Here is a 26,499-nt window from a genome sequence, read left to right as displayed (position 1 = left end):
AAAGTTAATATATCATAAGTAAATTATTTTTATTGTTTATTATAATTATCTTTATAGCTTAATTATGTTTAATAATTATTACGGAAAACATAATATCAGTTAACAAAAAGTTGTATTATAAAAGTTAATAAAGTTTCTAATAGTTACTATTGATGAATAATTATTGTGAAAAATTTGATAAATAAATTATTTGAAATAATTTCCACAATATTATTTAAATTAACATACAATAATTAAATTGCATTTAATTATAACTTAATTAAAGCAATTGAATCGAAATGTAATAAAATTATTGATTATTATCAAAAATGGTATCAATTATTTCTTCGATGTCTCAATTAATTAGTTAATTTTTGTTGTCTATCACTTCAGAGACAAACATTAAGTGATAAAAAACATTTTGATAAAAATTAACCCTTTTTTACATTTTCAAACAAAATTATATGACCGCAACTATACTTAACTTTTAGCAAACATTATTTTACTTAATATTACAAAAAAATGGGTTCAACTATATCTAGAAAAAATTGTATCTCTTTGGTAACACTTTAGATATAATTGCAATTCTATTGTATTTCAGCAAAAAAAGTCGGTATTTGAAAAAACATTTAATAATAAATTAAAAACTTTTATTACTCATACAATTTGTGAATAAAATTTTAGCCGATTTTTGTCTTCGGCCTCAATTTCGGACAAATTATTGCAATATTTGTTTCGGACAGTAATTGTCTCTGTCTTTCATCGGCGCAATTGATAGCACTGTTGGTCATTACATACGAGAGTGACCATTCAATACTGTGATTATATTATTGAATTTTTTGTATAGTATTTTAAATGATTAGTCAAGTAATTAAACTCAAAAAATAGTGAAAAATAAGTTTTTAAACTTATTGAGTGATTGTGACAAATGAAACCTAAATCAATTTAATAATAATTTTCAAATTTTTATATTAAACTTATTTATACAGTTATTTGTACAGTGTTTAAGAGCTTCCGTATAATATGATACACCTATACATAGAGTGCGCTAAATGTTTTTAATATAAACATTTGGTTATTACTGTAATAATAATAACTTTTTAATTTTTAAAATGGATTTTCGTGTAAAATTTCCTCAAAGTTTTGTTATAAATTGAATTAAATTTATTTTGTGATAATTTTATTATATTTAATCAAATTTTATTTATAGATGAATGATAACTGAAATAATTAATTGAAACAAATAACTGGTAAAAGTAATGATAAAAATTTATTGAATAATCAACTAAATGATGGCATTGAAGGGCTATCGTGTGGTAGAGTTGGTAGGTCTGGCTCCGGCACCTTTCTGTGGACTAATACTCAGCGATTTTGGTGCTCAAGTCATTCGTGTGGATCGGGTATTGATTAAGACATTTGACAATAATTGTTTGATTGTATATTATTAATGATATACTGTATATGTAATGCCAGCCCCACTCCAAACAACCCGATTGTTTGAAAAGAGGCAAAAAGTCGTTTCACATCGACTTGAAGTCCAGTGATGGCAAACAAGTCTTTAGAAGATTGACACAAACGGCTGATGTAGTCATTGAGCCCTTTAGACCAGGAGTTATGGAAAATCTTGGTTTGGGTCCAAAAGATTTGATGACAAACAATGAAAAACTAATATATGCGCGATTAACCGGTTATGGACAGACAGGACCGATGGCCAAAAGGGCCGGACATGATATTAACTATTTAGCCCTATCGGGAATACTGTCAATATTAGGCACCGCCAAAACTCCTTCACCGCCTATCAATCTGTTGGGAGATTTTGCAGGTATTTTAATTATATAAAAAAATTATATTAACTTAAATGTTGGATATCATGACAGGTGGAGGACTATTATGCTCTTTAGGTATATGTATGGCTCTTTTGGAGAGAACTAAGTCTGGCAAAGGACAAGTGGTCGACTCGAGTATCACTGAAGGCACCGCTTATGTCTCGTCGTGGATCTGGCATTCAATGTCTGATAAATCAACCGTTAAGGACATGGTTTGGTTACAACCGGGACAACGGGAAAGAAACTTATTAGATGGAGGAACACCTTTTTACAGGTGTTATCTCACTAAAGACAACAAACATATGGCTGTCGGTGCTCTTGAACCACAGTTTTATGATAAGTTTACAGAAATACTTGAATTGGATACAAATCTGTACAATAGATACGATTTCACTAAATGGCATCAATTGACTGAAAAATTAAGTCAAATATTTGCCACAAAAACTCAAAAAGAGTGGATCCAAGTATTTGATGGGACAGACGCTTGTGTGAGTCCTGTACTTGAGATCGATTCAGTTCAACAATATGGTCATCATATTGACAGACAATCATTCTTCAGTGATGGTACTCCTAAACCATCACCTATATTGTCACGAACGCCAACACTTAGAGATAACAATAATAATAATAGTAATGAGGAGATGGTAGACAAAGAGTTGCTAATAGATATGGGTTATACTGAACAAGAGATTAATCTATTGGTCACTAATAAGACAATTGAAATTGGAATCGATTTTAATTCAAAGTTGTGACACAATTAATATTTTATTATATTATAAAAATATAATTTTAAACAATTTATAAAAATAAATCAACTATTTTTGTTACCATTGCTATACAAAACAAAAAAATTATTACCAGTAATATAAAACTTTTTAAAAATAATCTGATTTACAGTATTTATAAATATATTGTTAATTCATAAATAACCACAATTTATAATGTATTTTATATTGTATTGTTAGTATAGATAGTAATTAAAATAAATCTCAAAATAAAATAAAAACTAACAAATAGTCTTCAAAGAGCTTCATATTGTCCGCTAGTCTTCGGGTCATTGATTTGTTCCTCATTGAGAGCCAATGTCTTGCATTCGCCGATAAGATGTTTGATATCATGAAGATTAAGACATTCGGCAGATATTAGATGATTGTTGTCGTAAAACAGCTTAAACTCATTAACGGATGTGTTTGGAGTAATAATATTAGGATTCAATCCATTGAAATCACAATTGAGATCATTCTTAAAATATTTCATTATTTGACGAATGACTCCGCCGTGAGATACGATCAAAATATGTGATCCATTGGATTCATTGGAAACCATTTTAAGTAAATGATTGTTCAAGAAGTCGACAACTCGTCTGCTAACATCTTCCAGTGATTCACCGCCTTCTGGTGTGAATTCGGGCAATGGTTTCGGTGGAAAGCCGTGCTCTTTGGCCACAGCCTTCAAGTGATCCAAAGAGTTGCCTTCAATGGTACCAAAACAACGTTCCCGAAGTAGAGTATCGGTTTGAATGCGTTCATCATTCTTGACCACAATCTTTGCCGTATCCAAAGCCCGACTCAAATCACTGGAAAATATCAGTTGAAATCGATTGCAATCCAAGTGTTGAGACAATTGTATCGCCTGTTTGATCCCAATATCACTCAGTTTTGTATCTGTTTGGCCCTGAATTATCTTCATACGATTAGCCACTGTTTGACCACTAAATTAATATTCAAGATGTAGTTGTGATAATAATAATAATAATAATAATAATAATAATAATAATATCATTTAACTCACTGTCTGACGAGAGTCAGGAAGAAGTGGTTACCTAATGAACACATCATTTCTTTGATTACTAACTTTTGGTTCAAATGTTTCATCACTTCATTAATATGATTGTCTGCCAAAAGAAGGCACTATTGAGTCGTCACTACAACTGATCCATAAATCCAACGATAATATCCAAATGATTGAAGAAATAATCAAATTTTATGTCTTAATTTAAAACATTTTTAACTGATTTCTTGAATGATATCAAAGAAATATTATTTAAATTTAGTGTAAAAATATATGATTGAAATCTGATCTTAAAGTTTAATGAATTGTAATTTTAAAACAGTATTTTCATAACACTATAACTTAGTTATAAAGTAATGTATTTAATAAATGTTATAAATGTTTAGTGATTTGTAAAAACTTTGCGAAGAAAATATTAAGTAATATTTTTTATATATTTTTAAAACTTATATAATTTGTATAATAAAATAATATATTGTGTTAATAAAATAAGTAAAAGTATTCAGTATATTCATTAAATACAATAACATGTGTAACAAATATTTCAATATTATAATCGAGAAAATGATTTGAAATAAATAAAAAAAATGATAAAATTGAAAGAAATGAATTGAAATTAAATTGAAAAGTCATTGAATTACGAGAGAAAAGAACTTTTCATTCAATTATTGAATTAAAAGGAATTAACAGTGAATTCAATAGTTTTTTTGGCGTAAAGAAGACGAATAAATCTTTTCTCATATATTTATATATATTTTTATATCACTTGTCATTTGAATAGTCGGATGAGTTTAATGAATGGCATCGATGAGAGTGAAGAGTAATGCAAAGAGAGAGAGAGAGAGAGAGAGAGAGAGAGAGAGAGAGAGAGAGAGAGAGAGAGAGAGAGAGAGAGAGAGAGAGAGAGAGAGAGAGAGAGAGAGAGAGAGAGAGAGACCTGTATTGCAGTCAATCTTAAGAATATTCTGTATATTCTGTAATATCAGGTATAATACAACACAATATATTTAGTATTAAATATACTGTTGAATGTTGTTTGTGGTGTTTGTGTTAGTGATGACTAACGCATGCGTTTTCATACATAGTAGTGGCCACACATGCAGTACTGCCGATCGTAAATTGTATGGCATATTAGGGTTTTCCTCTTGTGTTCAAAAAGTTGACGATTCTCTATATGTGGCACTGGTATGACTGTTATGCCGTTCATTTAATTTGTAAAAATATGTTATATAAGATTGTCAAAGTTGATAATCAAATATAAATTATTACTTAATAATAATAATATAAATATAACCTTTTAATTTTTTAAGAATGTTATATAAAATTAAATAAATAAATAATGAAAATAATAAAACACTTGAATTTGAATGCAACAAAAACTGTGTTTAACATAATATCTGGTATTAAAATATGAATTAAAAAGTAATCGTTATTTAAATTTTGATACAAATTTGTGATTAAAATTTTGTTTGTTTAAATAATTACTCGAAAAATTTATTTATATTTTCATTATATAGAATGTGAAATAATATAATAAGAAAACTAATTTTATCAAATACTATATACAGTATATACATAATATCATATGTAATCTTCAACGTAGGAGTAATAATCAACTTATTTTCAGATAATTGAATGCAATATATACTATATATTATTGCAAATGTTGGTATTGCTTGGACTTGTGTTATTGAGTTTACCTAAAGGTATTTATTTGTTATTTATAAATGTTTATATATATATATATATAGTATATTTAAGTATATTATAAAAAATTATACGATTTAAAAAAGATCTCACAATTATTTTTGTTAAATTATATAATATTTATTATAAATATATTTCAACATTACATAACTATTATAATATAATTATTAATTTAGATATTTTTTGGAGATTAGACACACAATAATGTGATAATAATAAATATCGAAAGGCTTAAAGTAAATTGTTTGTATTCTTACAAATTAATTTAAAATAAAAATCAGAGTCAAATGCTATTATTTGTAATAATTGTTTTGTTGATTATATTTACATAATTGTAAAATTAGGATGTGCTAATATTTTATTAGATTATACTAATTTTGTATTGATTGTTTGAATTACTTATTTTATATTAAATACTAAATCTTCACCCAATATATGATAATTTGAAGATTAACAATAATAAATTTATATAAATGTATAATTAGTTTACATTAATACATTGATTATGCAACAATATTTTTATAAATTTGAATTATATTTAATTTAGATGTAAAAAGTATTAAGTGAGTAATCTATTTATATAATGTTAGTTTTACATTTAAAAAAAGATTTCAATAATAAAATATTAATTTTCATTTTTTCTGAATTTTTTTATTCATAAATATTATATTTAATAAAATATGTCAAATTTATACTTTATATACTTTATGTTTATTTAAGTCAAATATCATTGAGAATAATAAATTTTATTATGTTATAGTTTGAGAATTATATTTAAAATTGTATTACATATTATACTATCAGACAAACTACACACTAAAATAAAATAAGAATAGACTTATATTATAGAATTTGTCACAATTTTATAAAAATAACAAGAATTATATAAGAATTTACGATCATTTAGTTCAGTCAATAGTTTACAGTATTTTATTATTTATTTATATTAGATTACAATTATTTTATGATAAAATTATATCTTAAAATTTAATTGATCAATGATAATGTTGCTTTATAAAGTAGAAGTAGACTCAGGTAATTAAAAAAAAATTTAATTATAATAATATTTTTAATTAAAATTTATATTAAAATTTTTAAAACATTTATATTATATCCGTATAACCTGTAATTTGTCATAAAGCTAATTAATACAATATTTAAGGTTTATAAAAATTTTAATTTGATTTTTGTTAGATTTATAATTTTGGATATTTTGAGTTTGTATACTTAGAAATTATATAAATTTTTTAATCTATAAAACGACACTAAATTATTAAATTAAAAATTACTATTTTTACAGAATAAATATTTAAATAAATGTTTATTGTCATGAATTTAAAAAAACCCATTAAAATTCATCAAATTGTTTTTAAAATACTTAATTTTACCAAATATTTATTTTAATATAAATTTATATAATTAATTTTTATACTGATATATAAATTGTAGTACTTATAATAACCATTGAATTTCTAATTTTAAATAAAAAGTTAGGTTGAATCAATTGATATAAACTCAATATAATTAATTGAAATAAAAAATTAGTGAAACACTAAAATGTTGATTAAAATAATTTGTTTCAATGTTAGTTAATTAATTTTATTATATTATGACAATAAGGTTACATTAACATTATTTCTTGTTTTGTGTTTGTTATCAAATATAATTATTTTACTGTATAGTTAGTTCATTATCATATATACTATATATAAATTTATATTATAATGTAGTTTATATTACGGTAGATATCTATTCAGTTAATTTTTAGACAGTCTTAATATACACTTTGGTTGATGTATTCATGCACTTTACAGGACATTAAGCAATCACATCACTCTCTCTCTCTCTCTCTCTCTCTCTCTCTCTCTCTCTCTCTCTCTCTAAGAAACACATACATTTTTTAGTATATCAGTATATCAGTGTATCATTAAAATAAAATAATAAATATAAAACAACAAATTATATTAATAATGATTCATCAATAATTTTAATAATAGTATTTATATTACTGTATATTAATAACTAGTTTAAAAATTAATTTAATTGTTTAATTTAGTAATTATTTAAATACTAATGCTTATTTTATGTATTAAAGTTATTTAGAATTTTTTATAATAAATTTAAATTACTTTATTTATTAATAAATACAATATTATATACTTAACTTTTAAATATTTAAATAAATAATAAAATGAAACATATTTTTAAAATATCAATTAGAATCCATTTAAACGTTTGAACACCTGATGATATATAGTAGTAGTGTTATAGACTATAACTTATAATGTTATATACACTATATTGTATATTATATGTATAATACAATAACACTACTAATATTGTATATAAAACTGTAATAGACTATTGTATTTAAAAAAAAATATTTATCATATATTTTCATATTTAAATTTTACATTAATTCATTAAAATCTAATTTTCAACTGATATATAATAAGCTAAAATAATCTTAATATTAGACTAACTGAAGATATGATTTTAATGAAACATAAAATTTAAAATAATTACTATTAAAATTAGTGAATATTTTTATACATTAAGTTTCTCTAAATGAATTTTTGTCGAAATGTTTGTTTTATTATATAATAATGCTTCACATAATTTATTTAACATGTTTTATAAAAAAATCATGATAAATATACAATAATATAAATTGCCTAATTTAATGTTATTTAAAATTAAAATTATGTTTATAATGTACAAACTTTACATATTATTATTTAAATTCAGTAATGCATTAAATTAGATTTATTAATCATATTTTAATAAATATTTAATTAAATTTAATTATATGATTTAGATTTTTTTTATAAATAATATTTTTAAAATTTATATAAAAATAAACTATACAAAATGAAACCGACTGCTTATCTGTTTTAAATTTTAAGTTATTTTTTATTGTATTTTAATATCGTTATATACTTTACGATATTTATATATTATTTAATAATATAAGGATTACATATTATTCACATATAAAATGTCATTTGAGTGGCAAATAATATATATATGTATATATAAGTTATTTATATTAATACTTTTAGATATAATATTTATTTCACGTAATAAAAATTGAAAGTAACAAAAATTGTTTGTCCAATAATATAATATATAAAAATATATATTTAAGTGAAAAAGACTGACAAGTATTTCAGGTCAATCTCTATTAATATAAAATTGACAAATATTTGACAAATTAATGCTTTCGTATTGTAGAAAATGATTAAAATTTATGTTATTTAATTGATTGATAATTTAATATAAAATATGAATGTTTCCCTATACCTCCCATTATAAGTAAATTTAATTTACTTAAATAACTTTTAAGTTTTAAACCCGATTGATCTGCAATTTTGATTATATATGTAGATATAAATTATCATTATCATCAAATAACATTAATTTTAATCATTTTCTACAAAACGAAAGCAATATTTATTTTATTGTATACACACTTTTACTAATAAGAATAATCCATTTAACTTTTTGTAGTTTAATTTACGAATAAAATTCAAATTAAAACAATTTAAAAAAATAAAAATATAATACAGTATTTGCAATTTGCAGTATTTTTGTGTCTTTGTGTGTGTTGTTATAATGTTATCAAAAAGAGAAATTTCTAGAAAGTTTCTAAAAATTTTTTTTGTCTATGTGATCACCATGTTAATTTTGTTCTCTCGATATTTGTTGTATTATAACAATATATTATGATTAAAAGTAATAATTAAATATTATCATTAGTATTCTATTTATTAATTAAAGTAAAAAATAATTTTTAAAATTATATTAAGAATTAAATTAAATGATTAATAAGATTTTACAAAACTAAATATATAATTATAATTATTTTAAATATAGAAATCCCATTTATATACTATAGTATATATGTATTATCTCATTAATATAAAGTACAGTATATTACAATAGCTATATACAGGATATGGTAGATCCCAAAGTATAATAATAAAGTTAAATTTTTATAGATATTTATTAGAAATTACTACAGTAGACATACAATGCCTATCTCTAGTAATTATTGAAGAAAGTAATAGCTTTTATTTAATCAATTCAACAATTAAATTCATTAGGTTTTTGTTAGTATTTATATTTTTTAATTATATTTAAATAACTGTATGATTTATTTTTACAATAACATTTACTATAATTTACTTTTAAAAAATATAAATAGATATTTGGAAATTTTTGCAAAATAAATATAAACACATTTAAGCATTTATAAATTAAAAATTAGTAATTTAACAATATATAGTTATATGCAGTATATACTGATATAAACATAAATTTTAAAATAAATAAACATTTGTAAATTTTCAAACATTGTTTATATAATTATAGATTTTGTAATTTAAGATTATATGATATATTAATACTAAATGTAATATATTTGTGAAATACATTGTGTTTATAAAACACTATAATTATGCACTAAATAAAGTTATGTTATATCTGTATAACATCTGTAAATGTATGATATTTTTAGTGTTTTCTAGATATACTGTTTTTCACAAATACATTACATTTTTAATATATTAATAGTTTCTAATGAAGTTTAACAAGATTTCATAATTAGTGGTAGTTTTTTTGTAAATTAATTGTTTGTAAGTTATATTCATAAATACTTGTAATATATTATATTATAAAAAATATTATAGTTACTTTAATATTCATGTAATTAATAAATATTCAAAAAAAATTTGAAAAAGTTTTATTTACTGAAATCTATACGAGCTTTTTTGAGTCTGTCCGTCCGTCCGTCCGTCCGTCTGTAGCATTTTTTTCTGCGAATTTTGAAATTCGGTTAGATTACTACTAATAATGTATTGAAAAGTTTCATTAAAATTTTGATATCTCTTCGGGAACATAGAGAAAATGGCGGCCAAATTAAAAAAAATTTTAGGTAAATTTTAACGTTTAGAATTGTATAGAGCATCTTATTATTTCAAAAATGGCGGCTAAAGTATGATTTTAGATTTTATTTTGTTATACTAAATCATTTGATACCACACATGAGTAGTTGTTTATTTTGTCATACTGAATTATTTGATACCCTACATGACTAAAGTTGAATCATTTGACTATATGACTAAAACCAACTGACAATTAATTTGCGAACATAATATTTTATATGTCGTCAAATTTTTTTTCTGATAATGCTTTCTAGCATTCTTAACTGGTTATTTTGTAAAATTAGTAAAAAATAGTATCAATAATATAAATTTTTAATATTAATAATAAAGTCACATAATTGATAAAATTTGACTTTTAATATATTTGAACTTACTAAATACAAAAAATACTGTATTAGTATTTATTATATATTTATAAAAAAATTATATATATTAATTTCAAAAATTTTCTTAACCGCGCCTGCTACTTTATATATTAAAAAATATAATAAAATTTCAATTAACTCTAGTGATTGAATATTAATTTTATGATTAATAAATCTCTATAACTCAAGACAGCATATATAAACCATATAAACCATATTTTAACTAAAATTGTTTTTATGTAATTAATTTGTTTTAAATTTACTTTACATTATTACATACTGTGTATCAGTGTTTATATAATCATATAATTTATATAAACTTAAATTGTAAGATCAAAATGTGTTTATTTTAAATGTATTGATCCATAAAATTTTTAGTTACACATTATATTCTATCAAATCAATTGTATTTATTTTATTTATATATTTCTATCTAAAATTCTTGCTTCAATTGGCAAAAAATTACTAAAAAAATATTTATTTATAAAATTTTATTTTTTATTGTTATATGTTTTGATTGGAAATAAAAGCGATAATAAAAGAAAGTATTTGATTTTAAGTCAATAACTTATTTTCAATAATAAATCTTGAAATTTTAGTAAGTTTGAAAATAAACAAAATAAAAACTATAAAAGGTTATATATTAATATAAATATATCTGACATAATATTGTAATACTATTATATATAAGCACTAATGTGTTTAGAGACAAAATTAATTGTTAATAATTGTTAAAAATTTAATAATATATTTCTAAATATTTTACTAATTTATAGTATACTTTATAAGTTTATTAGATTTTCAAAATTTTTATTTAAATTATAATTAGTTAATAAAAATAATTAAAGTATTATATATTATACAGTGTAAATAATATAATAAAAATAATATACACATTAAATATTTGTAATTGCACTGTATTATAAAGTTACATAAACACAAAAAATTAAATAGTGATTGTACTGTAATTATATTGTAAATTGTATAGTATAATTTTAATTTAATCATTTAAAATCTATGAAAAATTTGACAATTTTTTACCAATATTTAAATATATCTCTAATATAGATAAGGAATAAATTAAATAAATTTTATTATATACAGTACTAATAGTTTTCTGTATTGTTTTAATATGTGTTTTAACTTAAAAGCATTTTATAAATGATGTAATTATAACAATAATTTTATTATATATTGGATTCTTGAGTATCGAAATTTTAGTCATACAAATTAAGTATCATTAATTATCACATAAATTTGAATTATTATTATTTATAAATTTTAAAAATCCACCATTAGTATTTCAATTTAATAATAACACAAAATATATAAAATTATTTATTAATATTATGTTTATTTTAGTACTTAAATTTCCTAAGGTTTACGTGCATATTGTACAGCACTATAAAGCACTGTATGTTTGTTATAATTTTGATCAAAATAAAGAGCATTTTATAAAAAATAGATTTCCCAAATGTATGAATGATTTTAAGTTTTATATCAATAAAAAATCTGATGCTTTTAATGGATTAATGTTGTCAAACAAAGTGATACCAATATAATAATACATTTAAATACAACATTTTAATGCATATCTTAATTGTATCTAAATATTACAATTACAATATAATTTTTTGTTATAATATGTGATATATTTGTTACAAACAACAATTGTTATATTATTATAACTATATTCAAACAAACTATAAATAAACTAAAATGTACTGTAGATTCAGTGTTCAATGTGTTTGTGTGAGTGAGTGGGTGTATGTATGTGTGAGTGAGTGAGTGAGTGAGTGTGTGAGTGAGTGTGTGAGTGAGTGAGTGAGTGAGTGAGTGAGTGAGTGTATGTGTGTGTGTGTGAGTGAACATTAAAAATAAGATATATATTCTATATTATAGAATGACATACTGTATCTTCAGATACATTGACAAAATGTCCAAATTATAAATAATAATTAATTCATGCGATAGTAATGTAGATTTAATACTAAAATTAATACGAAATATTAATAATGAACTTTAATAAAGTTAATGTATTTATAGTATTGCAATACTAATATAGATATAATATTAAAATTTACGTATTAATAAATTTACAATAAAAACAATCATGGTCAATTAAAAATGACGTAATAATTATGTAGATGTAGTACTAAAAGTTACATTGCGAAGATAAAAGTTTATACCTTTAAATTTTGTTTTTGGCAATGCTGGTTTAATATACAATATACAATATATAACATTTATTAATTAAAAATTCATGTAATAAAACTAATATAAAATGAAGATTGTAATTTAATTTTAAATAAAATACTGTATATATTGTCAAATATTCATTAGAGTATAATTTAATATTTATATGTTTATTAAACAATACAATATACATTATATATATAATATTATATACTTTTTTAATTAAACTCATTTAATATTATTCTAATTGAAATTAATGTTATAACCAAATATAATTAATATATATATATTAAAAATTGTATTTAAAAAATTTAAAGTTCTGTATATAATTTATGCAAAATTGTGTAAATTTTGATAATATTGATAAAAAAATTGGATTATCAAGGTAATTATTAGTTATATTTAGTTATTTAAAGTACTTTATATAGATATAGTAACAATTTCTATGAAACAGAAAATAATAAATATTTTAATCTAAACTAAAAAAGTAATTTAAAAATTGTTATATAATAATGTGTCAACAATTTTGCATTATAAGTATTTCTTATGTATACAATATTTTTGTCTTATTTAAAACTGGATTTAAAAAATATTAATTAAAATGATCGGAAAATAACAAAATTAGTTAATTTATAAAGTTTACTAAAAGTTATTTATTTGTTTAATGCTAATAATTTTCACGAACTTCTAAAAAGAGTACATTATATGAATTATTTATTTCCTTTCTTTGGTCCGATTTTTTTTTAATTTTAAAATTTTAACTCACATTTGGATAAAACATCAAAAATAAGGTATAAGGGATTAAAACCGAAATTGTTGTACTTAATGTACAATGTGAAAATTGTGGCAAAATTAAAAAATGATTTATTTAGTTTTTTAGTCTAGATTTTGATAAAACATCAAAAAGTAGTAAATTGTTATAAAAGGTTTGTAATATAAGTTAGAAACAAAATGGCAGTCAAAAAAATTAAGTCTTTAATACTCATTGTTTATCTTATTTTGTCATTTTGATTTATAAAATATCCTACTTAATTAAAATTGAGTTTATTTTCTTATACTGTGTCATTTAATATAATAAATTTAGAAAGGATTTCGTTTGGAAATGCTTTCCAGCATTCTCAACTGGTTGACTTTTATTTTTATCTACAGCCTTTAATATTTAATATTTAAATGATTTTTACTTTAAAGTTTAAACAATATAAAATTCAATTAGTAAATAATTTTTGATTGACTTGAATTTTATCTAAGAGAAAACAATGAATTTTATAATTTCAATAATTTTTTACATACAACAAAATGTAATTGATATTTTTAGATTTAAATAGTATATAATAAAATTTTGGTTAATTGCTAGAATAAAATTTTACTTATGAATCTAAATTTTTATCAAACTAAATCTTATATTAATTTTATGTAAAAAATGTAAAGATTACCTAATATTTATAAATAAAGTCTACAAAATTGTGTTTCATTTTCATAATAAATCTGTATTTATAATAATATTATTTATATGTCAATCACATTGTTATTTACTTTACATAGACATTCATATATTAGCTTTAATAGTAAAAATAATGAAAACATTTCTAAACAATTGTTTATTTTAAATTAATTAATATAATTAAGTTATCAAGTAATATTTGCTTTAAATAAAAACATTATAAATTGATGGCTTATTGTTTAATTAAATAATTTATTGAATAAAACCTAATAAATGTGTAAAACTTGATTTGTATGTCTCAAACAAATACTTGTTAAATGAGTTAATGTAAGGAAACAACTGTTGTATTATTGAATGAAGCAAACAGTAGGATATTAGCAAAAATGTTGATACTATTGCTATACTGACAGTTGAGTTAAGCTCATAGATTTGTCAACTGTCCGAACCCTTACTATATAACTGTTATTACCGGTCCGTTAGTCAATCGTTTACTTTTATTTAGTCAGTCATATCTAACATATAGTTAACCATTATTTTTGTTACTCTCCATAAGTTTATTTTGTATTATATTTGATATTCATATAACTTTAGTACATAAATATATTACAGATTTACGTACAGTTATAATAATTTACAGAATAATGTTATTTTAAAATAATTGATATAAATACAATGCAAAAAAAATAATAAATAATTTGAAATTTAATTATTAATTATACTTATACTTCATTATACTTAAATTACTAATTTGCAAAGTGTATTAAATTAATGAAATATATTATTACACAAAATAATTAAAAAACTAAATTTGATTACTTAATTAAGACTATTTGATAAATTTTCATATTTTATCAAATTAATTCATTTACTTATTAAAATCATTTCAATTGAATAATACTATTAAATAGAAAAGAAAGTTTCGATAATATTTAGTCAATAAAATTCAAAATTAAGAAATTATATAAAAATGAGTTTTTATTGCTTTATAATATAGTTTATATAATGATTGTTATAATTATGAGTTAAACAAATTTAGAGTGTATTTGTTGCATATATCTGTTATCATAACCTAGTTTTGTGTAAATGCCTATAAGTAATGATCAATTGGAAATTACAGTATATCTACATTTAATATTAACAAATTTAGTCAAATCTAATATAAACTGATATACACTACTACTGTATAATACAAAAAAGACAATTACTGTTCAATTGTATTGCATGTGATTCACTAAATTAAAATCTTATACACAATTACAAGTCAACTCATATTATTGTCTAAATGTTGTAATTAATTTAAATGAACAAATTCTTCATATTTTATTAATTATGTTTGAAAACAATGCTAATATATAAATGTTAAATACTAGTAATACTATATAATATAATATATTAATGTTTTTGCAATTAATAAATATAATAATTTATACTTTACTTTATATAACTATTATTTAAAATTTTCACAAATATTTTTCCATTTGAGATAATATTTTTAATTATTTTGTTAGTAAACTAATATAAATTATATATAAAATAATTATAATATACACAGTATAATACTGTACAATAGTTTGTATAAACAATACGTTTGTATATAATAAATACAATTTTATTTTATTCTATTTTACTGTAAATATGTTGTAAAATAAACAAATAATATTATTCTTGTTTAAGAAATTTAGTTAATCATTTAAATTAAATATTTTAATATTTAAATAAAGTAAAAAAATAAAGTAAAAAAAATAAAGTAAAAAATTAAGAAAAAATATTTGGATTATTTAATAATTAGAAATAAATATATTTAATTTTTAAATCATACAGTATTTGCAGATACTTATACAGTATTTTGTACTAATTTTTACACCTTTTTAATACATTATGCAAACATGATTTTATGAAAAAATCAAAATGTTTATCTAATTCATTATAATGGTAATTTTTATTGATTAATAAAAATTGTAGATTGAATTTAGTTAACATTGTAATTTGTTTGAATTGATTTTCCATTTATTTAATTGTTTAGTATAAAATCAATAAATTAAATATAGTTAACAATACTTTTAATATAGTCTATTCTGAATAGAGCCACACAAATAATATTATAAAAGTCAACAAATAAAAAACTGAAAACTGTATTATTTAATATAATGTATTAAATTATTATAAACTATTTTAAATCTTAATGTATATATCGGTGAGTTTTTTTTGGCCATTTTATACTTAAATAAGTCATACTTTATAAAAGAAATACCGACACTATATAAGAATATAATGAAAATATAGAAACAGTGCCATATGTCTCACATCTCAGGGTTGATCAGACAACACACACACACACACACACACACACACACATACATACACACATACATACACACACACATATACATACACACATACATACACACATATACACACACACATAAACAAACATACATACATATATACACACACATACACTTACACATACATACATTTAGTTGATAAGACCATCCGCTTGTATTACTATATTAATTGTGAACACATTTTATGCTTTAGAGACATAAATATAAGTTTTCTGTCGGATCAAGAATATTATAAATACTATTAATATTGAGTTTATCTAATACTTTCTGAGTTAATGTTTTTGTTAATTAAAAGTTTTGTCTTTTGCTAAAATTTGTTATTATAAATTAATATCATAATATATTATTGACAATTTTGTTTCATTTATTATACAATTTTAATGACATTACAATTAAAATAGTATATACATTAATAAACTTATTCTATACAATAATTTAATAAAGTTGTGACTTTTTACTTATTAAGTTTTTATTTTTGTTTTTGCTTATTATAATTTATTTATTATTTCATAAATATTTTGAATTATAACAATGTAACTAAATAATTACTAAAGTTAAATTATTAATAACAACAATTTGTACATACACTATACACATTATAAATAGTATAGAAAATGATATAGTAAAGAAGATTTCATTGAAATTTTCAAATTTAAAATAAAACAATTTATATCATACATATTGTAAAATATGTAGTGTAGATAATGCACAATGAAAATTAAGTTTTAAAAATAAATATATAAAAAGAAATTTTTTTTTTTGTAATTTGCAAAATTAGTATAGAAAAATTTTGTTGATAACAATTTAATTATAATTAATAAAGCAATTTATTTTATATAATTATGATAATTACAAGTAGCTTAACAAATATCTATAAATATTAATTTTTTGTATAATTTGATAATTAATTTTAATTTTGTTTGTAATGAAAGATTGTTTCTAAGTAATATTTTTTATTAATGTATTATCTAACTATAGTTCTTATTAATAATGGCTAAAAAATTAAAAATTAATATGAAATTACAAATATTTAATTGAAAATAATTATTAAAACACTATATTATTTGTTATAGTTTTTATACTTATTTTTATTAAATAATAAAACATTGACAATCAAGTTAATAGTATACAGTATATAATAAAAGAGCGAACTATTTCTTTGTTGAACCGCTTAATGTATGGGAAAGGGATGAAAAGCTATCTATCCTTCAATTATAGAATTATTGATTGTATAGAAACGTATATTTCTTATATAGTGTTCATTCTATGCCTTAAAACATAAGAACAACACATGAATGCAGAAAAATAGTGTAATACAACATAACATACAATATATTATTATATTTATATTTATGATATATCTCTTGATGTCAAAAACTCTATATAAGGTCTACAATATAAGTCTCTCTCTCTCTCTCTCTCTCTCTCTCTCTCTCACACACACACACACACTCACTCACTCTCTCTAACCGTTTTCTGTTTTACTCACATTTTTGTTGATCACATTGTTGTTGTTGTAAAGGTGTATAAACATGAAGCAAAAGGAATGTAGACATTGGAGAATATAGTAGTATTCAAATGGTTAATGAATAAAGAAATTTATTTTGTAAATAACGACCGATTTATCGATTGACAGAAAAAGATAAATTTGAATATACAATACAAACTGTATATCATATATAAGTTTAACATAATTTGCATATTATTTAAAACTGTTGCATTTTACATTATAATGAATTACTAATATTATAATATATATTTAAAATTAAATTATAATATTTTAATTATAAATATTATTTTTTAATTAATAATTTTATATAAAAAATATTCATGAATTAAAAATAGAGTAGTTTTAAAATATGCAATAATATTAATTTTTACAATATATTTATACTTAATTTATAATTGAGAAATTGGATTATAATTTTATACATAGATTTATAATAAATATGACCTAGCTCAATGAAATCTTTTATTCAACTATTGATTTTCTGCCAAATTGTTATGATATATAAACTTTTTTGCAATAGAGCACAGGTATGTGGGGAAAGGGATGTGTTATACTGTATCTAAAAAACTAAGTAAACAGAGTAAATCTAATCCCACCGTTTTGTCCACAATTCAAATTCATTCGAGTGTTTCGGCAATTGAGAGAGAAAAATCAAGAACAGCCCATAAACTGATGACTCTTATCAAAAATAGTACTAATCCTTAAACAACTGAAAAACTTTCTTAATCTCTATCATTTGATTTCAAATATTTTTACAAATAGTTTAATTCAAAATTTATAACACATTTTTATTAATATTTCATTCAAAAGTATAAATAACTATTAAATTAAATTTATTATAAATAAATAATTGATAATAGAGTTAAATTTTGTTTAATTTACATTATTAATGTTTATTGTAAAGTTGGGCCTTTTATAAATGAGTCTAAATAGTTATGGGCTGTTTTTGACTTTTCTCTCTCAATTTTCAAATAAATGTTGTTTATTCATAAATTACGTCAAAATATGAAAACTTTCAAATTATTATACATCAAACATAACTTAAACAAAAACAAAAGAACATAATTTATATTTATAGTAATTATTTAGACGTAATAACAGCTATTTTAGAGTTATTAATATAAATATATAAATATATTTATATTAATAACTCCATGAATAATAGATCTAGATAATTAGTATAAATATAAATAATGATCTGTATAGTTTATATATTATTAATAATTATTAATAGTTGTTAATATTAATAATAGATTGTAAATATTATATATTTAATTATTTCAAAATACACAAAAATACATTTGAAAAATAGTATAAAATATTTAATTTTTCACATTTCAACGTTATTTATGAACAAATAAGACAAGAATTTTAAAATTATCAAAACAAGTATCGAATGAATTTTAATTTTATAGAATTTGACGCTATTTTTAACGTTACATATATTTAATGTTTAATATAATATATATTTCTGTAAATTTTAAATTAAATAAAAAATATAATCAAAGATAATGCTATTTACAAAAGTTTAATATCTATTATAGTATAGAAGATTATGCAGTTCCCGGATCCTATATCCCGGTTCTGTCATACATTTAATTTTATCATTTAATAATATAATTCCATTTCAGGAAACCATAATCAAAAAAAATTTATTTTTAATTATTATAAATTAATATTAATTTATTTACAAAATTATTGATTATTTATATGAAATGTTATAACAAAAAAATAGTTAAATGGTTAATACATTTTAGATTATATTTTAATAATATAATAAATGACATTTAGATTTTTCATTTTTATATTCATTCAGTAAATATAATATATTAAACACTTATGTAATGTTTACTCCAAATCATTTGATTATTGCCACACGTATTGCAATAGACGTGTTGTCATAACATATATATAATAAATCATTGTATTTACCCACCAATCTGTGTATTGTAATAATACTAAATAATTTTTATATGACACCTTAATTGCTTGAACCATAAAATTAAAAAGATAAATCAAAAATGAATAAAGTAAGTTATATATAAAATAATACTAAATATATTATTGCGTTAGAAATTATTAAAACTAAATTTTGTTATTTTTATGAAAGATAATTACTTGTATTTAGGGTTAGATCAAATTCAAAAAGTTTTTTATGTTCCCTTTTCACTGGAAATTACTATTGAATCTATTTCTTTGTGCTACCACTTATTGAACCCTAAACAACACATCAAAAATTATAATCCGAGACAAATATTATATTAAACTGTATTTTGAATGGTATTGATAAATAGTGTAACTAAATTTATTGAATTAAAAATTATTTTTAAATACTGTATTTAAGTTTTGTTACTATTTATTGTAAAAAATATAAAATATATTTTCTTTTTCTAATGATCAAGGGAGGGAAAATAATATATTTTCGGGAAAAATTAAAGGGATTTTATTAGGGAACTTCCCTCCCTGGGAAAGTTGCTCGTAATCTACTTGTATTAAAAACTGTTGGTATATTTAAACATATATTAATCAACATTAAATATAAAATAAGCAGCATTACTTTTTAATATTATGCTTGCAATATTGACAATATAAGTTTTATAAAATCAAAATAATAAATTATAACATTGATTGAGTTTAAGAATATCTTTTTAAATTTTATATTTTGTTTGGAGTTTGTTTTCAATTAAAAATCAAATTGTATATAATTTTTTATAAACATAATTTGAATTTGAATTTATAAATATTTTAATATTGCTTTTCCATAAAATTGCTATTATATTCTATAGAATGTTATGTTACAAACTTTTAGTATGTATTATCATTAATTTTTTTAACATTTGTRTGTAAATCATATAAAACTAAAAATATAAGATTTAATTCAAGTGTAAGATTTGGAGTACTATATGTTTGAAGTCAAGTTAAGATCAAAATAAAATTAATTGCATGAATGAATTGAATGAAACCTCAATTTTAAGTCATTAACTAATATTTGAACGAATAGTGATATAAATCAATGATTTCACTAACATTTAGTAATCTTTATAACGATATCTAATGTATATTTACAACACCAATGATCACTTATATAATTAAATATAAAAATAAATTATTTACACTATTTTTACTAAATATATATATCAATTTTCAAATGTAAAGTCACAATAATAAACATGTAAATTTAAAGTTATTAAAAACTAAAAATGTGATGTTAAGTATCATATAACAAATAAAATTATAATATAGAATTATTAATCAATATTAATTTTTTCTGATTATATTTTTTCTGATATAATAATTTTATATTAAAAAAATTTAGTAGAATGCAAAAAAATAAAAATAATTATGGTTACTGTATAATTGTAGGTTTAACTAGTTTTCATATTTATTAGTTTTATTAAGGTTAGTTAATAACAAGATAATTATAATTTATATTATTTATTAAAATTTAGTGTTAATAATACAATAGTAATGATTTTATATAAGACTAAGAATATTGAAGACTAAATTAAATTCTTACTATTAATAATTAGTAGTTAGTAATCAATAGTATAACTCAATAATTGTGCAAAAAATGATGAGTCAGAAAATTTTTAGTTTTAGTAATATATGTGTGTTTAAGTGTGTTTTTTCATTTCTCTTTCAATTATTTTTTTAAAAAAAACCTTTAATAATTCAATCATAACTCAACTCTTTTAAAACTAATATAGATTTAATATAAGGCAATTGCCTAAAGGCATTGTATTAATCATTTACAATAAAATTTATTTTATTATGTTTTAAAATGATAACAATGGTGATTTTTGATTTAGATGTTTATGATGATCAATTTAAAAGTTATTTTAAAAAACAACATTTACAAATGATATTTTTTAAATAAAATATTGCAAATAATAATAATAAAATACTGTTTTAAACAATTAATTATATTTTAGGTTTTGTGTATTTTATATTTTCTGTATTTTTACATTTAATATAATATGATATAATATTTATACATATAGTACATTAGATATGATAGTATCAAACATAGCAATAATAGTTAGTGTAAAAATATCTTATTATTATGTTGAATTAATTTTATTGCCTTTAATATAATATACTACTAATATCTTTTTAATAAATGATTAAAAGCGTTTTTGTCTAATCATTAAATCATTTGATAAAAGCATAAAATATAAAAATTATATTTTTAAATAAGGCATTAAATTCTTGTGAGACTTAAATTACAAATTAATGATTGCTTTTATGAAAGCTGTTGTTTGCAATGTTATATTAATATACAATAGTATTAACAATTATATAATGATGAAACATAAATATTATATTGGGTTTATATTGATATTATAAGAATAATTTAAATTTTTATACAATATTTTATTTTATAAGTATTTTATTATTTTATATAAATAGTAAACACAATATAGTTTAACAGTATTTTTTACATTGCATACAAAATAAAGAATATTCTATTTAATGCATTGAAATTTACAATTTTTTATTAAATGATTTGTCAAATGGTATAAACATATTTGTAGTTTTAAACATTTTTATTGTGTATTACTGTTAACTAGTTATTTGCCAGAAATCTATTAAATCTATTTTATGATATACTATTTGACATATACTATAAGTGAAAATAGAAAACATTAGATAATTGATAAACTTTTTTGACAGTTATTAACACTAAGTATTGTAATGTCTGTTTGTATGTGTGTTTGTATTATTTTTTGTAACATTATTGCAGTTAAATAAGTGACAATCGTGTAAAATAGTAAAAAGGAAATAAATATATATCAATACACGGAATCGTTTTATTTTGAAGCAATTTTGTTGAACATATTATGAAGAGATCGTCAAGAGTTGAGTCAAATGGGTTGCAGTGGGCTTACTATGGCTAGTATTGATAGATTAGACCATATTATCAATTGGTTGCGTTAGTTAATCCTTATTTGACACCTACTTGACGATCCCTGTTGTCAGCAAACTTTGATGTCATTAATTGATAACATTTATCTCATGTGTTTGTCCACAGACTCACTGGAAGGACCCCATGAAAGACGTTTACTGAGAGATCTATTCACTGATTATCAAGTGTTGGAGAGACCGGTCGCTAATGAATCGGAGCCAATACTTGTTAGCTTTGGTCTGACATTACAGCAAATCATTGATGTGGTATGTCTTCAATACAATCATTAGTTATATACATATATTGTATGCCTTTCTAATAATAATTCAATAACCCGTATAACCATCACAACTATCACAACCATCTCGTACTTTCATTACATGTTTAGTATATATTTATTCATATCAATGGAATTGACACAACTTTTACAAATTTGTTTCGTATTTATATAAATAAATAGTAATTTTCAAATAAATAAACAAATACTATATATATATATATATCATTTTGCATAAAAATAATTGTTTAATTAAAGTTTGGAAAGAAACAAATTGTACTAATATTTATTATATCTAATTTTATTATTTAATAATAGTATTTAATTTTATTTATATACAATATGATAACAATTGATAAATTAAAGACATTAATATTTTTTGCTATTTTAGATCTCTTTTTCCAAAAATTCAGATAAATCGGTCATTTTATTTATATTAAATACATATGCGTTCAACTTTTCTTGACCCCTCCTCCCCCTCACTTAAAAAATAATAACCATAAAGATTTGTAATAATATATAATCTATAACATAAAAATATACTATATTCTGCAATTTTGGTAATATAAATATGTAAAGAAGCGGTCAAATGATGTTGAGCCGCGTATTTTTTGAATAACTTTTGAACGGTTAGAGATAATTTAATTCTGTAAAATACATTTAAGAATATCATATCGACTACACTTAACTTATATTATATTACTAATTCTAAAAACAACATTTTAATACGTCGACTAGTTTTCAAAATAATCGACTCAATATAAATCACACTATTGTAATTTGATATTATAATTTATATTGAAATTCGATTATTTCGAAAACTAGTCCACATATTAAAATGTTGTTTTTAGAAATAATAATATAATTGAAAATTTAATCTTATAAATAGTGTCTTGATTTCCAACTAAAAAAATTATTTTGTCGGTTCAACGCTTATAACTGGGACTTAGTATGTCCACCGAACTTGACCAGTGGACGCTATTTCCGAAATTTTATTATAACTATAAATAACTATTTGTTGGGTTAGCAACTATAAAAACTTATAAATAACTTTCAGTTATTTTGAAAAATATAAGCATTAAATTGTAAAATTAAGCACAAATATATGTAAAAACAAAAAGTAATAGTTATATAAATTATATAAAATGTGTAAACTGTTATCAACTCATATTACTTTTTTAACAATAGAAATAATTAGTTTATTTATATAAATCATTTTTGTAAATATGCTGAAAACAAATGAATTATATATCAGTTGAAATATTTATAAAAAAAATAAATAACTATTTCAATAACTATTTGGCTTTTTTAGCAACTATATACAACTATTTAATACAGTTTAAATAACTATTTTAAAAACTATTCGACTTTTTTAGCAACTATTATAACAACTATTTAATAGAGTATAAAAATTATTAATCAATACACTACTTATAAATATATAATAGTCATAAATAACGTCATTTTGATTTTAGACTATTTTATATATGATTTATGACAAACTTAACAAGCCATAAAAACAAAACTACCAATCCGATTTTGATGTTTCTTTTTTTATATTAAACTATTATTTGTTGACTATAAATTTTCATTGTCATAATAAATTTATCAGTTGTAGTTTGACCTGTAGCATAGTGTCTTTCGTTGGTCCCGATATTTTGTATATCTGGTCATCCTAGTTTTGTGATTGCGTGTATATTAAGTGTGGTCGATATGATATTCTTAAATGTATTTTACAGAATTAAATTATCTCTAACCGTTCAAAAGTTATTCAAAAAATACGCGGATCCAATAGTATAACATTAAAGTTAAATTTCAATAGAAATTTTCTAGAAACTTTCTATATGTTCATTTTTAATTATACTTCATATAAAATTTGCTGTTTGTCGTAACAAAAGCATTAATATATAGTTTAATGGTTTATAGTATTTATATATTATTTTAATTTTATATAATTTTTAATTAGTTGTCTATAAAAAAAAGTTAATGCCTGTATAAAAACTATTTTTAAAGATATGAAAAAAACATGTAATAAAGCAAAGTGGAAACATTTAAACAATTATTATATTTTAAAAATAAAAATATTAAATTAAATAAACTAAACTTTTTAAATATAATATAATTTAATTTAATACAAAAACTACTTTATATTAAAATTTAAAATAAAAACAATCAATATTAAATATATCAAATTTAATAAAATTTTCCACTAAGTATTTGTTAAATAACTTACAATATTTTTATATATATATATGAGATCTGCTGCTTTATAGTGATAATAATATAATAAATATATAAAGAAAAATACAACAAAAATATGATTCACTAAATATCTATTATTATTAATTTTCGTTTATTTATTTATATTCATATTTTGTTAACACATTAAATCATTTATCAATACAGAAAATCCAGTGTACAATATCATTGAATCAATGATATTATTTACAATAGTAAATAATTTTAAAGTGTTAATTGTCTAAATTGTTTCAATGAATAATAAATTCAAATAAAATTTATTGTTTTTTAATAAATGTTTTTAATTTGTTAATTGATTTGACTAATAAAACAATAAAACTATTCTGTCATTTTTTATAATTTAGTTAATTTAAAATTATATATAATTATAATGTAAATTTATTTAATGCTTATATTAACAAATATTATATATATAATTTAATTTTAATTGGTTATAGGTTATGATTATAGCATTTTATAAGAAATTAATACAAATTATTTTACGGAAAATTAACTAAAGATTGTCATAAATAATAGGAATTGAGAATTACGCCCAACAATAATCAATTGACATTAAATTGTTGTTTAGTAAATACACTAAAATAACAAATTGTATTTTTATTGTCTGACAAATATTTAACATAAAATAACACAAATGATTAGTATATCTTTATTATAGAAATTGATTTTTTGAATTGTATTTTATGGTAAACTTCTTTGTCATCAAATCATAGGACGAAAAAAATCAGATCTTAACATCAAATGTTTGGTTAAAAATGGTAAGTATTTCAATGAAATCTAAACATTGAAATAATTATATTTAAAATTTACTTATACTATGTGTAAACTGTAAAAATAATAAATAGTAAATATTAACAAAATTTTTAGATTTACTATATTTATATTGACTTAGCAACTAATTAACGACAATCACTATGAGATCATTTTGTAAAATTTGTTAAATAAAGTCAA

General features: G+C 20.4%; 3 protein-coding genes across 3 annotated transcripts in view; 2 read left to right on the top strand and 1 right to left on the bottom strand.

Moving 5' to 3' along the window:
* The first annotated feature begins 1,094 nt into the window (after positions 1-1,094).
* LOC128957385 (alpha-methylacyl-CoA racemase-like) lies at positions 1,095-2,609 on the top strand. The gene is made up of 3 exons (XM_054303130.1): positions 1,095-1,379; positions 1,453-1,801; positions 1,857-2,609. Exons 1-3 carry the CDS (start codon positions 1,269-1,271, stop codon positions 2,555-2,557), a joined length of 1,161 nt encoding a protein of 386 aa, XP_054159105.1. The 5' UTR covers positions 1,095-1,268; the 3' UTR covers positions 2,558-2,609.
* A 38-nt stretch (positions 2,610-2,647) lies between these two features.
* LOC128957386 (probable fructose-2,6-bisphosphatase TIGAR A) lies at positions 2,648-3,695 on the bottom strand. The gene is made up of 2 exons (XM_054303131.1): positions 3,597-3,695; positions 2,648-3,516 (listed from the first exon to the last, which is right to left on the bottom strand). Exons 1-2 carry the CDS (start codon positions 3,677-3,679, stop codon positions 2,826-2,828), a joined length of 774 nt encoding a protein of 257 aa, XP_054159106.1. The 5' UTR covers positions 3,680-3,695; the 3' UTR covers positions 2,648-2,825.
* Positions 3,696-5,245: 1,550 nt separating this feature from the next.
* LOC128958325 (neuronal acetylcholine receptor subunit alpha-7-like) overlaps positions 5,246-26,499 on the top strand; it is a 33,293-nt gene continuing 12,039 nt past the window's right edge. Inside the window, exons 1-3 of the mRNA XM_054304166.1 lie at positions 5,246-5,302; positions 23,139-23,278; positions 26,262-26,306. Of these exons, the coding sequence (XP_054160141.1) occupies positions 5,260-5,302; positions 23,139-23,278; positions 26,262-26,306 (228 nt within the window). The 5' untranslated portion in view covers positions 5,246-5,259. The remainder of the gene's footprint in view (positions 5,303-23,138; positions 23,279-26,261; positions 26,307-26,499) is intronic.

This window comes from Oppia nitens, unplaced genomic scaffold (genome assembly GCF_028296485.1).
Source record: "Oppia nitens isolate AA-2021 unplaced genomic scaffold, nextdenovo-longstitch-racon4-pilon3 scaffold3_pilon_pilon_pilon, whole genome shotgun sequence".
Lineage (NCBI taxonomy): Eukaryota > Metazoa > Arthropoda > Arachnida > Sarcoptiformes > Oppiidae > Oppia > Oppia nitens.
The sequence above is the reverse complement of the archived record's forward strand: the minus strand, read 5'-3'. Positions and strand labels throughout refer to the sequence as shown.